The 16,557-nt window shown below is 46.4% G+C and overlaps 1 protein-coding gene across 2 annotated transcripts; it reads left to right on the top strand.

Annotated features, from left to right (window-relative positions):
• The first annotated feature begins 2,756 nt into the window (after positions 1-2,756).
• Positions 2,757-5,511, top strand: LOC129053405 (testis-specific Y-encoded protein 3-like). Of its 2 annotated transcripts, XM_054545442.1 has the most exons (6): positions 2,757-3,230; positions 3,844-3,921; positions 4,050-4,161; positions 4,263-4,408; positions 4,516-4,597; positions 5,292-5,511. In XM_054545442.1, exons 1-6 carry the CDS (start codon positions 2,877-2,879, stop codon positions 5,312-5,314), a joined length of 795 nt encoding a protein of 264 aa, XP_054401417.1. In that variant the 5' UTR covers positions 2,757-2,876; the 3' UTR covers positions 5,315-5,511. The 2 variants fall into 2 exon arrangements, with proteins under 2 accessions (XP_054401417.1, XP_054401416.1); XM_054545441.2 differs by having other exon boundaries at positions 4,516-5,505.
• Positions 5,512-16,557: the final 11,046 nt, after the last annotated feature.

The raw sequence follows: 16,557 nt of genomic DNA, 5'->3' as shown, positions 1-16,557 counted from the left end.
TCAGGTAGGAGGTGTACTGCCTGCAGCTGCAGGCTTGACCTTCATGATCCCAGAACCACGGGACTGCAGTGGAATGAGACACTCTGTACCCTGCAGGGAGAGGAGTCAGGAAGGTTCATGCCAGACCTCACCTCCCACACACCAGCTGCCCTACCATGCTGGGAGGCATTCCTTACCGAGGATGCCAACACAGTACTCCTTAATGATGACTTCACTGTCGAAATAGAGATTGTGACGACATGAAATCTTCATCCCGCCGCCGGTAACCGGGATCGCTGAGGTCCTCCACCTGCCTGATCAAGGAGAAAGAGAATGGATTCAATACGACCATCTTATCTAGCTGGGCTGTAGTGAACCACGAGTTTCCACTTTCCAGTTCTCCCACTGAGACAACCCTGGTCCCCAGGGGGACCACAGACTGACTCAGAAACTGGACCCCTCCCACCGACCCAGGCTCCCCAGCCTGACCTACAAATCCATCATGTAGCAAAGCAGGACTTCATCATGGTTTCCGGCCCAGGCCGACATCTCGTGTGCCAAACAACCTACCTCTGGTCAGGAAGCCTCCAGATGATTGGGTGGGCAAGTCTCGTGACGCCCTGCAGTTTTGCAAGAGCACAGAGACTGTGGAGCAGGGCTATCTCCCAGAGATTTGGCCTGTCACCGTCCGTTGTTGGTCCTGTGTCTCTGTCTGGCGAGGAGGCAACGGCACAGCTATGGTGGTTTGTGGAGTGGGTGGACCCCGGCCAAGACGGCCTGGGCTGACAAGAGCGGAGAGGAAGAAGAAGTGGGCAGGTGGTTGCAGCTGAGGAGCGGAGGGGCGGGGTGGCACGGGGTGGTGTGAGGCGGCTGCTTCTCCGGGTTCATGAGCTGCAGGAGGCCTTTGTGTGCTGAGTGCCGGACCTGCTCTGCTGATGTCCGGGTGTGTGCTGTCTTCTCATCCTAGTCTCCCTGAGGGGTGGGCCTGCCCACTTGAGGGAAGTCCTGTAGTAAGAAACGGCGGCAGAGTTGTGCCTGGCGCTCCCCATGGGAATTGCGTGGGTGCAAAGGAGGTTATATAGACTCAAGGCCTACACCCCTTTGGGTTCGGCGCCGGCAGGGGGAAGAAAGCCTATCTGGGGAGCTGGTGCCTGCCTTGAGGTGGTCGGCAGCCCCATGCACCGCGAACCCGTCTTAAGCACCTTGTGTTTCTGGGCTGAGCCTGTTGGAAACGGGCACCGAGAGCATGGGGTGGTTGAATGGCTGGCAATGGCAAAGAGACTGCCCGTCCTCCAGGGACGTTCCCAGGGAAACGTGCCCTTCGACTTTCTGCTGCGCGGGAAGGGACCTTGGCGCCGCGATTCTCCCTTGTGAGTGCTGTGCTTGGCTCCCCTTGCCTACCACGTGTTCCCAGGGCTGCTACAAGCAAGCTGCAAGGATATGGCTCTGGCCCAAAAGGCGGAGATGCCCTGTGGCCTGGGGCACTCACGGAGCCCAGCTCCAAGTGAAGGACCTCCAGCGAGTCCATTGACGGCACAGGTGTTCTTGGTCCAGGGCCAGGCTGTGCCCGCTGGCCCTCCTTCTGCCACATCACGTCGGTCTCCTCCTCAACCACCACCTCCACCTCAGCCATTATGTCTTCCACCATCAGCACCGCCTCCTCTTCCAAGGCCGCCTCCTTGCTCTGTACTCCGGCCGTCCTCAACAGCAGAGCCTCCAGCCTGAACACGGTGCCGTCCTGTGTGCTCCCACAGATCCCGGCCTGCGCAGCCCAGCCCAACCTCCGCACCCCTAGGCTCTTGGGGACCGATCCCCCACAGACACCCTCCCTAAAAACCCACGGGCATCGCCCTGCTGAGAACCTAGTCCCACACCCACGTGGACCCAGGTTTCCTGAGGAGCTCCGCTGGACCCGCAGATCCTGCAATGGCCACAGGGCTCGGCTCCCCCGCAGGCTCAACTGTGCACAGGAGCTCAGGAGCCAGAGGCCCAGGCCCTGGGCCTGCAGAGCACCACCAGCAGGCACCGCAGCCACTGCAGCGGGTGCGGGAGCCTCTGGGTCGGCAAGGCATTGCAAAACACCGTGCGCGCAAGTCATCAATGGCCAACCCTGGCGGCCGGCCTCTGGTGTGCCCAGGGCATAGGACAAGAGGCCCTTTGGAATGCTCCTTGGACTGCAGCATCCTCAGGGAGGAAGCATGGTACGCAGAGCCTGTATTTGCCTCGACCTGCGATAGTGTGTGCCGGGGTTCTGGCCTCTACAACAGATCAATTTCACCTTAGCACAAGGAGGCGACTTTCCTCCCACGTGCCCGGCCCGACTCACTTCCCCTAGGCCGCCCCTGTCAACCTGGCCCCAGCAACCAGAGAGAGTTCTCTGGATCTGCAGTATTGCTTCCGTACCATCCAGCTGGCCTGCCTAACGAAGAGAGATGTTTCATGTGTTCATGACACATAGAGATTTTCATGGCTTGCCACACTCAGGATGTCAGGACACAGGGCTGCCGTGCCCACAATTCCAAATGCCACGCAGCCCGTCTGTCCCAGGATGCCGAGCTACCGGGCACAAGCTCCAAGGGCTTCTCGGAGGAGGTTTGGGGAGAGGAGTTGGCGTTAGGGGGAGTTGGAGATGCAGGCCCACCAGTGGCTGTGCCGCCCAGGGAGACGCCCACCGCCCTCCCATTCATTGGCCAGCATGGGAGGAAGGCGGTCGCAGCGCGGCTCCCTGCGCTCTTCCCGCGCAGTCCATTAGGGGGCGCCCGGGAGCCCCGCGCATGCGCACTGAGGGCCCGCTGACCCACTGGGTGCAATAAAGGCTGCGGCCGGGTTCGTGTGGCTCGGTTCGGGCAGCATAGGCCTTGCTCAGTGGGAGTGCGGAGGAGGGCACCGTCTTCAGGATGGAGGCTGTACAGGAGGGGGCGGCCGGGGTGGAGAGTGAGCAGGTGGCTTTGGGGGAGGAGGCGGTGCTGGTGTTGGATGACATAATGGCGGAGGTGGAGGTGGTGGCCCAGGAGGAGGGCCTCGTGGAGCCGCAGGAGGAGGCCCAGCGGGCACAGCCTGGCCCTGGGCCCATGACCCCAGAGTCTGCACTGGAGGAGCTGCTGGCCGTTCAGGTGGAGCTGGGGCCGGTTAATGCCCAAGCCAGGAAGGCCTTTTCTCGGCAGAGGGAAAAGATGGAGCGGAGGCGCAAGGCCCACCTAGACTGCAGAGGCGCGGTCATCCAGAGCGTCCCTGGCTTCTGGGCCAATGTTGTATCCTTCTCAGTGTTTCTTCTGCCTTTCTGGTGGAGAGGTGCTCTCGGGGAAGTGTAAGTAACTTATGGGCAGCTTGGCATCGATGTGACGCCACCTTTGGGGAACAAAGGTGAGTTGCCCCGGACAAATGTGGCTAGGGAAAACTGCAGCAGGCGTGGGTACTATTTTCCTGCGTGCGGCAGAGAAACCCTTGGTGATGCCGAGCAGCAGACGTTTGGGGCATGTTTTTGAAGAACAGAAGCGAGTTCAGACCAGAATAGGTTTTTGTGTGCATCAAGCTATTTTTAAGGCAGTGTGATTGCTCCCCCTTTCTAGTCCGATCTGGGACTGGGCGTCTTCGGCTATAAGCAGATTCTGCCACTCCTCAGACACCAGCAAGTCTCTGCAAATCGCACCTCCGCATGTCAGTGCAGTCAGCCTCAGAATTATACACCCTCTGTGAAGCCAAGGGGCCTTATTTTAGGGGTAGGGGGAGGCGAAAGGAGGTCATATACGTGGAAGCAGATCTGAGAAATCCCCTACCCCAGCCTCTGGGTGCTCTTAGGCCTTCTTCCCTGTTGCTCCTAGCTTCTCCTTCCACCGCATGTAAAGGCTCTTTGACCTAAATCAGATTGCAAACCACCCCCAGATGTCAGCCCTGCTCACTGACCAAGATGAAGACATGCTGAGCTACATGATCAACTTAGAGGTGAGGACAGCAAGACTGAGGCTAGAGGGTTTAGTGGGGGAGGGTAAGGGAAATAATTGGTTCCTGTGAGCAACAGTTGGCACCTCACCCAAAAAGGTATTTAAACTTTCTCCACCTTGTCCTGACAGGTGGAAGAAGTGAAGCATCCCGTTCATCTCTGCAGGATCATGTTGTTCTTTCGGAGTAACCCCTACTTCCAGAATAAAGTGATTACCAAGGAATATCTGGTGAACATCACAGGTGACAGGTGGCTCCCAGGATGGGTAGTGGAAGGAAGATGGTGGGTGGATCATTGCCAACGTGATCCAGTCCCCTTCCCACAAAACTTTCTGTCTCTGTAGAATACAGGGCTTCTCATTCCACTCCAATTCAGTGGTATCCAGATTATGAAGTTGAGGCCTATCGCCGCAGACACCACAACAGCAGCCTTAACTTCTTCAACTGGTTTTCTGACCACAACTTCGCAGGATCTAATAGGATTGCTGAGGTGGGTCCTCACTGGGAAACATCAGCAATGACCCTGGTGTGTTCCCACCTGTTTGGGTCACCAGTCTGAGCCCTGATGAGGCGTTTGCCGATTGATTCCCCTGACAGATCCTATGTAAGGACCTGTGGCGCAATCCCCTGCCGTACTACAAGAGGATGAAGCCACCTGAAGAGGGAACAGAGATTTCAGGTGAGCCGTTCAGTTGGAACTGGAGCTGTTTGATGCCCACTATGAGGGGGTTGACACACCTGCCTATTCAGGGAGCCTGGACGCTCGTTTCAGAAATGTAGAAATTGAGGCTGCTTTCCTATATGTAGAAATTCCTTGAGAGGACGAGAGAGAGTGACAGAATCCAGGACATTCATGGCATTGGGCTGAAAAAGGCAGATTAGAGACTGCACTGCAAGGCAGGTTATAGCTGTGAGTCTTAAGCCCAGGGGAGCATAGTCCATTTCCAGAATCACTGAGAAGTGAAGCTGAAAATCATTCACTTCAATCTGTAGCCCTTGATTCCATGGCCGTCAACCCCAGCGGCAGTCATCCTACCTACTCCATGAGATTGGGCTCCCTGAATGTGCCTCCTGGTCATCCCTGTCCTAGACCGCAAAGGATTGTTTAGATTGATGGATTTCCTTGAGCTATTGCCGCATCAGATTTCTGTGTGCTTTTAGTGTACAATGCATCTTGTTAGCTGACTCCCCTCACAGAGAGTACTGGGAATGGGGCAGGTATTGCGGAGAACAGTTTGTAACCCATGGTAGGAGGAAGTTTAAGAGATCACAAATGGGGAAGGGATATCCTTTTCTCAGCGGGCCCTGCAATTAAAACATTTCAAAGTATGGCTGAGAGAAATGCGTTTTGACATGCGTTTGTGTTTCTCTAGGGGACTCCCAGATGTTGAGTTGACTGTGAGGGAGCATCGGACCTTACTTAAAACAGCAGAACTCCTAAAAAGTTACTACCGTATGCAGGATGTCAGTACTCAGCATGGTCTTATGCCCAGGAAGTAAAGGAAAAACCGACCCAGTCACAAAAAAATCAGACAGGAAAAGGGGGTAAACTTGGATTGTATGGAATGCCAAATAAATATTCTCAAGAATGTTTGACTGTGTGTGTGTGTGTTTGTTTCTGTGTGTGTGTGTACGTTTATCCCCTGGATTTGGGTGTCATATTGAATTGATCAATCAATATGCTTTATTTTCTTCATGGAACTGACCCGTCTGTGTTGGAGCTGGGCCTCTAAAATTGTGGAGTGAATGGGTGTGGAATGTGTTGGGATTCTTCCTACAGGACAGAGTTGGGGAGGTCAAAGCAAAAGACAGCTTAGTTGGAAACTTACTTTGTCCTATGGAAGCAGAAGTAGTTCAAGGAAAGGGGTTAAGGTTTCCACAGCCCAGTTTGCTGGGACCTCTAAAATCCTTCATTTTGGGTATCATCATACACAATAGATAAGCACAGGATGATGGAAATCTTGAAGTTCCCTTTCTTGTTGAATTCACGTTCTTTTAAAGGTGAATGCATAATCCTTTTCTGGGACAATCAGCCCCTCAGAACTTCTCACACATCAACGTGAGAAGAAATGGGCAGGTAAGGTGTATGGAGGGACTGTGGGAAAGGTGACAGAGGCATGCGGGAAAGCATTCAGGATATGCTTTTTGGCGTAGATGACTAAGGGAAAACACAGACTGGCAGAAGTGCGGGGAAAGGGGTTGGATTTGTGGAATATAAGATTGCTGGGGAATCCACGCATGGACTGTCTTGTCACTTGATGACACAGGATATGGACGCTCTTGTTGATGTTTACATCTTTAGTTGGGTTAAGCTTTTCTCCACGATTGTATGTTAGGTGAGGAACCAGTAGTGTATGTAGCTACCAACATTACGAGTGCATTTTGTGCTCTTGCAAACTCTAGTGAGGCTCTATTCTCCCCAGTGATTGGCACTGCAGATTGTTTCTGGAGCCCAGGGCCCTCTGATTTTCTGTGGCCTTTTCAGCATACTTTGCCTAAGTTTAATAATGTAAAGAGCAGATAGTTGCACAGTATGTGTTGCAAGCCTCACACAGGAGGACAACACATACAGTTTTCATTCACGGGTGGGTGGCGGCTTCCCATGAACACCTGTGTCTATGCACAAGACGAGGGGTTGCCTGTGTCACTGATGGGTGAGGAGGATTTCAGTGTCGGCGGCAGAACTTTCTTCCCGGTTCCCAGAAAAAACAGTTCCAACATGAGCATCCATGTTGGCCACACACTAGTAGAGTGCTAACATTCCTGTCCCATATGTACTCTGGTCGGCACAGCTTCTGTGAGAAGAGCTATGTTGTTTCAGGGAGGAAGGTTTGACAGTCAAAGTTCATGAATCTGTTGTACTGCCTTCAATACGCATTCCACACCTCCTGCTCGGTATCAGCAGTTGAGCTTTGAAAATCTATAGCCCAGTTTTGCCCCTGCTCCTGGGCACACTGATAATACCATTGTTTTGGTATTATCAGAGATGGTGCTGAATTGTGCTGAATTGTACAGGCTGTCTAACGCTTCTTCCACTGAATATCCGTGCACATGGGCCACAAACGCTAAGGGTACTGACGGATTTGTATTCTGCCTCAGTAACTCTGAAACACCTCTGTTACATCTACTGTCAGGGTCTTTTTCATGTTTAAAGTACCAAGTGTGTGTTTGTAGTTTTTAGTGTGTTTGTAGTTGTGTATGTTTATTTCTCTGCGTGGGTTTGTATCTTTCCTCTGACTCCACCTATGTCTCCCCATATTTTTCCACACTACCTGCGGTAATTTGTACATGCCTATCTCTACAACCATGCTAGAATTTGTATCTGTGTCTTTGAACATCTGTCACTCTCTCTCCCTTCCTTTCTTCCTTCCTTTCCTTTACACCCTTCCTTTCTTCTTTCCCTTCCTTCCCCACCACACTCTCTCCGTCTGTATCATCTACCTTTCTGTTCTCTATCTGAATTTAGTTTGTAATTCTGAATCTCTTGGCAGTGGCGTCAGACATCAGAATGTCTGGATGAAATTCCTCTTTGAAAGACTCTGAGCTGAAAGAGATGAGTTCTTTTTGTGAGCCATAATGAACGGTTTATTTCAGGCCAATCTAGCAATGACAGTGTTAAAAACAAATACTGAGCATTGCAGCAAAGCCAAAAGTCCCATGGATTCCACTCATCCCGCTCAGTGTATCGAAAAGGTGGAAAAGTGAAAAAGTGGGTATGCCTGTGGTCTCCCAAGCGGAAGGAGAACTTTCAAGTGATTGTGTCAGATGATTTTCCAGCAGGCAGCTATAGTTCGTAGATACATGCTGCGTAAACACAAGCACGATGATGAAACGTAGAAAATGTTCTTCTTCCTCCATTTCAGTTTTGTATTATCTTTTAATCAACATCATGCGTACAGAATTTCTTCACGACATGTCATAAACTATTGTTTAATGAACTCATACCTGAATTATTCATTGTGTCAAAGAATGTCAAACAATCATGATTCGTTATGACCTGCTACAGATAAGTGATAGGAAATAAGAAAATGAGAGCATATAGAAAGGGCACATCGTGGTCTGGGAACTTCACCAAGAGGTTCAGGCTAGCTGAATGCATGTCAGGGATTCAGAAAAAGACACTTGCACTTGTTATTAAGGGCTTTGAATGGAAAAGGAGCACTCTTTTTACATTTATGTCTTTTAAGTCATTTGGGGAGTTTGGTGTATTATTACTTACAGTGTTCCCTCTGCCCTTTCTTATTGTTCTCCCCATCTGGCGCTGTTATTATGTGAAAGCTGGTTTCCTCCATCGGATCGCGTAGGCTCTAATGATGTTTCATTTATTTTGATTCTCCTCACACTACGTAGTTTTAATTTGCCGAATGTGACTCTTTTTTTGTTGGTTTTCCGAGAATGGGTCTTACTCTGTCTTCTAGGTTGGACAGCAGCCCCAGGGTCTTAGCCCACTGCATCCCAGACACCACACACCCATGTGATCCTCTCAACTCAGACTCTCACACAGCTGGCACTAGAGGTGCATGCAACCCTTCCCAGCTATGTATTAATTTAGCAATTGATTACTTTTTGGATATGGGCCCATGTTGCCCCAGGCTCCTCTGGAACTCCTGAGTGCAGGCAATCCTCCCACCTCAGCCTACCAAAGTGCCGGAATGACAGGTGTGACCCATGGCCCTGGCATGGCTTTGAGTTTTTTGCTTTTTTCTTCTACCTCCTCACGTCTTCTTTTCAAACATGCAGTGAAGGTTTCAATTCATGGACTGTAGTCTCCGTGCCTCTAATTTCTATCTTTCAACTCATCGTCAGCATTCATTGCGATTTTCATATTTATAAATTTATATATATATATATGTGCACATATATATTTTTCCTTAACTTACCAAACGATGTTGCATTCTTTCCTGTGTCATGAAAAAGACTTTGATAGAAATGAAAAGCACCGCTTTATAATAAAATAGTTTATTGACATTTATTCTCTTAAGGCGTTTTAAAAATTGTATGTTTATTTGAAACTGTCATATGAAATGATACATATTTATAACATAAGGAGTGTTGTTCAAAAGGTCATATATATTATGCATTGGATACATCCAGCTAATCAACATATGCGTGATCTCACATACTTGTCATTTTTGTTGTGAAAAAACTTGACATGCACTGTCTTAGAATTTTGTTAGAGAAAGAATACATTATCACCAGTTATAGTCAGCAGGCTGAAGAAAATATTTTTGACCTATCCCTCCTTTCTAACTAGAAATATGAATTCTTGATCCAGCATCTCCTCAGTGCACCCTCTTCACCCCCGCCTTCGGAGTCACTACCTCTGTGAAGTCCGCTTTTTCAATTTCTTATAAGAATGAGGTCATGTGCTAGTTGCCTTTCAGATACCTGGCTTATGTGACTTAACAAAATGGCATGCACACATTCAGCAGATTCACACGCATTGTCACAACTGGCAGGATTTCCTTATTTATTATTGCATTACATTTTTCCATTCCGCGTAGGTGTATTTACCCCATTTTTTTAATCCACTCATCAATTGAGGGACACTCAGGTTGCTTCCGTTATTTTGGCTCTAGGGAAAATGTAATGAGTGCAACAATACTTGCATGGGTGCATGCACACCTTCAACATACTGATCTGTGTACTTGTGGGCGTGCCCGGGTATTTTGATTTGCTGGATCATATGGTGGGTGGTTCTACCTGTAGATTTTTGAAGACTGTTTATATTAAATAAAACCCATAAAACTTCTTGTAATGCCTGCACCAATTTACATTCTCACCAAAAGTGAGCAAGGAATTCCTTTTCTCTGCATCCTCACCAGAAATGAGGGTTTTCTTTTTTCTTTTTTTTTTTTCTTGTCTTTTGGAAAATAGGCATTCTGACTGAAGTGAGAAGAAATCTCATTGTGTTTTGATTTGCATTTTCCTGGTGGGTTGGGGATGATGAGGACTTTTTAGTGTGTCCTCTGGACAACTGTATGTCTTAGTTTCAGAAATGAGTATTCCAGCCTTTGCCCATTTGTTTTCAAGCTATTGAGTTGTGGGGAGTTCCTTATGTACTTTGAATATTGACCCATTAACAGATCTATGGTGACCCAATCATTGCTCCCATCCTGTAGGATGCCCCTTCTGTTTCTTTAGTTTTCTGTGTTGTGGTGAAGCACTTTAGTTTGATATGATTACATCCTCTATTTCTGATGGTGTTTACTGTGCTCTTGCAGTCACTTTGAGACCATCATTGCCTACAGAGATGCCATGGAGCTTCTTCCTTGTGATTTGTTCTGGTATTTTTATTGTTTCCTGTCTGACATTGGAGGTTGGTGATAAATTATCCACTTGTAAATTCCTTTATGTGGCTATTCAGTTTGTCCCCAACCTAGTTTATAGAAGATACTTGATTTTTCACTGGGCGTTGTTGCTTCTTTGGGAAAAGGCCGTGACTTAGCTGCAAATGCAGTGACTTAGTTCTGGGCTCCTGTTGTTTTTCATAAGCTCAAGTCTCTGCTTTTCTGCAGTGCTATCCTATTTCGGTACGTAAAGCTTTGTAGTAGTATATCATGAAGTTAGGTAGTGTGATGCCTCCAGCTTTGTGCGTTTTACTGGATTGCTCTGGGCTTTCAGGATGTTCTGCCGTTTCACAGGAAATTTAGGATTCTCAGATTACTTTTCTAAGAAGAATGGGTCATTGATATTTTTACAGGGGTTGTATAGGATCTGAGGATCACTCAGGTAGTATTGATGTCAATGCCATTTAGACAATGTGTTTGTGTGCACATGCTCAGGGCCAAGAGACACTGGGTGTCCTCAGCAATAGTGAGGTGGGCCTTAATGTCCAGCCAGATTGCCTTCCTGGAAACACACAGAGGATCCCCTTCCGTTTTGCTGTCTCTTCACATTTCCTCCCCTGCGAGCCCTGTGTGGTCCTCCAGATTCCCTGTGCGATGGCCTGCCTTTTTTGTGGGTGGGGAGTTGCTGGGTGAATGAGGATGGCAGAGGGGAACAAGCATGTCAGGAGAGCCTGGGTTCATCCAAATGGGACTTGGCAGGCCTGGGAGAGCCATTCTGGGAGGATGTAGACCTGGACAGGCCTCAGATGGGCATCTGTATGGAGGGTGAGACAGCCCTGGTGGATCCCAAACTGAAGGCCAGGTAGTGGCACGCCTCAGGACAGAGAAGGGAGCTAGCAAGGGATGATGAGGCAGCTATCTCTTGATCCTGGCTTCTTACCCATTGACCTTTGCTAATTATGCCTATTTAGCAGATTAGGGTTCCCCTATCCTGAAATGTGGGAACTACAGTTCCCTTATGGACCTTTCTCCACCAGCCCATGATGGCCTGAGTTTGCTCACTGCAATCTCCTCCCTGAGCCTTGGCTTCTCTATGTGCATCCTAACTCCGGGACCCACAGGCTTCTCAACCCCCAGGCCTGGGCTGCTTCCCTGTCCTCTTCTCTGTTCCCTCTCTGAGGGCCTAACTCCGTTGAGTAGTGCTGCAGGAGATTGAGCCACAGGCCCTGGCTGATGACCTCGGGGACTGGGCAAAGTGGTCGTGACAGGTCAGGTTCCGGTCCAAAGCCAATTCCTCCGATGCCGAGGAATGTCCAACAAGGTCCTTTGCCATGACGCCGCATAGCTGCCCCACCTCAGCAAACCTGCCATACCCTGGGCAGTCACAGTCAGCCAACCAGCTGAGGAAGCTCAGTTAGGCAGTGCCCTGCAGGAAACTGGGGCCTTCACCTGAATGAGCCTAGAACCACTTGACTGCAGTGGAGCCAGTCGCCCTGTATCCTGGAGGGAGAGGAGTCAGGAAGGCTAACGCCAGGCCGAGCTTCCCAGGTACTACCCCCTCTACCATACCAGGAGGCACTCCTCATTGAGGATGCCAACGCAATACTCCTTAGTGAGCACTTCGTTGCCAAAGTAAATGTTGTGATGACAGGCAAACTTCTTCCTGCCAGTTGTACTCATGATGAGTGAGTTCCTCCTCCTGCCTGTCCAAGAAGGAGAAAGAGGACAGCCAAGGGACAATTTCATCTAGGTGGGCTGAGGTGGCCTTCTAGCTGGGGTGAAGCATGCGTTTCCCCTTCCTAGCTCCCCGACTGAGACACCCCTGAGCTCCAGGAGCACCTCAAACTGACCTGGATCTTAGAACCCTTCCCCAGACCCGGGCTTACCATCCTGACCAGCAATCCAACATGTAGCTTTGAAGGACTTCCTCATGATGTTTCAGCTACTTGCTCTCACCGGAAATAATCACAACTTTTAAACTGTTCTTCATGCCAACTTAAATGTTTCATTTTTACTACCTCATGTTTTGGATGAGGCATGTATTTTTAAATAGATTTTCACCCTTATTGTACCTCTGTGATAAACTGCTTACTTACATTCATACCATAATTATCTTTCAGTTTTACTTGTCTGTTCCCCAAGATTCAGTGAAACTAAGAATTCTATTTATGCTTGTATCTTTCAGCAACCATATGTGAGATAATGGTGCACATTACTGCAGAAATCACATATACAGGTCCAAAGGGAGACGAAGAAAAAGAAAGCAAGTTTTAAAGTCTGTACATTCCTAACTCTGTATCAGAAACTCACAAATAACAGTGAAATCAAAGAATGATCACAGCCAATTCCTTTTCATACCTAGACTGAAATAAGAATCTTCAAAAGAAAAGAAAGTTCAGAATTTGGGTTTGCAAAAAGTTTCCTATATAGACAAAATTATTGGTAACTTTCTCTGACTAGAAAACAAACAAAAATCCACGTTTTTCATATGTGTAAATATACACATTTTTATTTCCATCAGTGATGATACGCAAGTAAGTAATAAAGTGAAAGTACAATAAATTGATATATGGAATGTTCACAGTCTCCAAATATTCCATTGAGACTATTAATTTTATGTAAACCATAAAGAATGCTTCATGAAACTACATTATACAGTGTCTTTTAGTATTTTACTCACATTTTAAATAATCAACAATTAGAGGGAATTCTTCCTCATTATTTATTACGACTACCGTTATTTTCCTTGAGTAATCCTGTTGAAATTAAGTATTTTAAATAAAACATTAAAAACAAATTATATTGACTGATTTCAGCTTTTAATGAAATCCTACTTGTGTATTTGTAGTAATGTGAAGTATAACTTTCTCCTCACAATTACTCTTTTATAAAACCGGTGTTATTGTTTTCTCTGACACTAACATTGTGATATCTCACAGCTTTACTGTGTGTATACATGACATCCCTCCAGAGAGTAGGCGTCAAATATGTGGAAAAATCATATTTGTGACAAAATTCTGGGAAAGGCAATGGTGAAATGGAAGAATAATTTCTAACTTGCTAACTGTTGGTCAATGGGTTTGTATTTATTTAGCTATAGACGCGTATGTGCACACTGTGAGTTTGCCCATGTACATATACATTTCTAGGAGATACCCGTAATATATGGGTTGTGTAATTTTTAATTTATCCACTATTGTGTATGTGTGAAATTAGAAAAGCAGTTACCTTTTCTTTACTCAATTTGTTGGAAAGCCAAAAAAGTCTGTCAACCTTCATTTCAATTAATCCAATACTGTTAACTGCGGACACCTTCATTCTCCTTGTTCTCCTTTGGCAACCGGGAAGTTAATTCTCACTCTAATTCAGCTCTCAGGGTGTGATCCACAAACTTTGTATATGCTTAAAAGGATAAAAGTTCAGTGAAATGTCAAGCCATGCTGTGAAATGTTCCATTGTTTCTATATCTCTAATTGTCCTTTCATGTTATAGAGGCAAGAAAAACAATTCAATGTGTTTCTTAGTATCCAGTCCAATGCACTCTTTCTTCATAATATGCCAAACCCATCCCTTCAAGGCCTTGACATCTCAACATGGCTGGACGTCTCAAAATCTCTTCTCATTAATAACCATTATGTTAATCACTGTTGCCCACAACTGGAATTCGACTGTGAAATCCCCTGGTGGAAATTGCTGTAATGGCTCAAACTACTGGAATGACTATTTGTTTTACCTGAAAACATCTGATGAGCATATACATATGCTATGTGCATGAACATATTGTACATTAACAACATACCATCACTGCCAGTAGATAATAGGTATCCCAAACCTTTGAACCAAACTGACCTCAGGTGCTCCCACAAACCAAGCTTTTTCCTCCACAGCTTTCTTTTTATGTCAAAAAACCGCAAGTCCAGGCCGGGCGTGGTGGCTCTCGCCTGTAATTTCCACATTTTGGGAAGCCGAGGTTGGTGGGTCACTTGAGGTCAGGAGTTCGACACCAGCCTAGGCAACATGGCAAAAACCTGTCTCTACCAAAAATAGAAGAAGTAGCCAGGCCTAGTGGCACATTCCTGTGGTCGAGCTACTTGGGATGCTGAGGCAGGAGAACCGCCTGAACCTGGGAGGCAGAGGTTGTAGTAAGCTAAGATCAGACTACTGCACTCCAGCCTGGATGACACAGCGAGACCATGTGTCAAAAAAGAAAAAAAACAAAGCAACTCCACTCGTCCAGTCGCTTAGGTAAAAAGTACTGTAGTTGGCTGGGCACGATGGCTAACGCCTGTATTCCCAGCACTTTGGACTTTGGAAGGCTGAGACGGGCAGATCACCTGAGATCAGCAGTTGGAGACCAGTCTGGCCAACATGGTGAAGCCTGGCCTCTACTAAAAATACAAAACATTAGCTGGGCATGGTGACGAATGCTTGTAATCCCAGCTAGTCGAGAGGGGGAACCTGGGAGGCAGAGGATGTGGTGAATGGAGATGATGCCACTGCACTCCTGCCTGGGCTACACAGCGAGTGTACCCTGTGAGAAACAAAGGTGAACAGAAGAAAAGTTCTTTATTTAAATATCTAGTACATTAATTTTCAAGTTGTTGTAGAAACATTTCTCTTTAAACTCCTATTGTAATGTCACTTTTCCTGCTACTCACAAATTTAATCTGTAATATTTGCAGTATCGTGAAGTTCTAAGTACATTTAAATTCCTATTATGATAATCCATGGATTGCTGAGAAATAGTGGTTTTAATTTTGTTGTTCAATTTCCACTTAATTTTATTTCAACTTGTGTTAACTCAATTGAAAATTCTTTAGTAGTTTTTTAAATCTCATATCAAGACTTTTATTCACATCAATTGCTGTATAAATGCTCCCACCTTGAAGAACACTCTCTTATAGCCTGCTTCCCTACGACAGTCTTGACTGGTTGCCCTCCAGGCCTGTTTCAATTGTCTCATTCTAGGACTTACATTCACTACCCTTTTAAGAATTTATCTTTGTCTTTTCTTGTGTGTCCTGTTTTCTGCATTTCACATCTTTATCTTTCTTGGTTTACTTCTTCTTTTTGGTAGGAAAAAATCTCTAGTAATTTCTTGAGGAAAGGTTCACCTGGAGACAAAATTTTCGAGTTCTCATATGTCTGAAAAATGTTATGTTTTCTCCTTGTACATTTGATTTTAGTCTATTTGGAAATAAAAACATATGTCAGAAATCAGTTTCTTTTAGAATTTTCAAATCAGAACTCCATAATCCATTGCCTTCTGCTTTATAGCGGTAGTGTTGAGATTTTTTTTTTTTTTTTTAATTTGACGTGGAGTTTCGCTCCTGTTGCACAGGCTGGAGTACAATGGCAGGATCTGAGCTCATCGCAACCTGCACCTCCTGGATTGAAGTGATTCTCCTGCCTCAGCCTCCCCAGTAGCTGGGATTACAGGTAGGCGCCACCATGCCTGGACAATTCTGTGTTTTTAGTAGAGATGGGGTTTCTCCATGTTGGTCAGGCTGGTCTCAAACTCCTGACATCAGGTCATTCGCCTGCCTTGGCCTCCCAAAGTGCACCTCGGCCTCCCAAACTGCGCCTTGGCCTCCCACAGTGCTGGGATTACATGCATGAGCCACCATGCCTGGCCAGTGTTGAAAATTTCTAAATCATCTGGTTCCTCATCCTTTGTTCGTGACCTATTTTTACCTCTCTGGAAACTTACACCATTTTCTCTTTGTTCTCAGTGTTCTCAAATTGTACATTGATGTATCTTGACACGAGTCTGCTTTCATCGATTTTCATGCTATTTTGCTAGGTGTTCGCCTTTTAATCTGTAAATAAGCATCCTTATGTTCTGAGACTTTTTAATTGTTTGCCAACAATTTATCCCCCTTTGTTTTACTTATTTATTTCACTTCTATAATTCATATAAATAAAATAATTGGAAAAAATTATCTTGGAGAAGCAGATACCATCACACTGATTCTGTCTGTGTTAACCTATCATACCTGAAGGTTGTCATATTTTATTAAGCAGAAATGTTGTATTTCTTGGTATTCACATTACAACCTGAAGATGGGCAATGACTGTCAAAATTTTAAATGTATGGGTAATAGTTAGAAGATGCAAGCACTGTATCCTCCAGAATTTTAGCATATGAAAATTGCTAATTTTAAATTCCAGGCACATTGATTTAAGCTTCAACATTCTCCCAGCTAAAATGAATCCATTTGTGCTAAGTTCTGTGATCAAAGGTGAATAAGACATTGTTTCTGCCTTCAGTGATAGCTGAGTCCAAAGGGAGACAAATAGAAATGATGTAAAAAGAGAGATAAGTAGTTCATGCGCAGTGGCTCACCAG

This window comes from Pongo abelii, chromosome Y (assembly GCF_028885655.2).
Source record: "Pongo abelii isolate AG06213 chromosome Y, NHGRI_mPonAbe1-v2.0_pri, whole genome shotgun sequence".
NCBI lineage: Eukaryota > Metazoa > Chordata > Mammalia > Primates > Hominidae > Pongo > Pongo abelii.
This window is presented reverse-complemented; position numbering and strand designations above follow the sequence as displayed.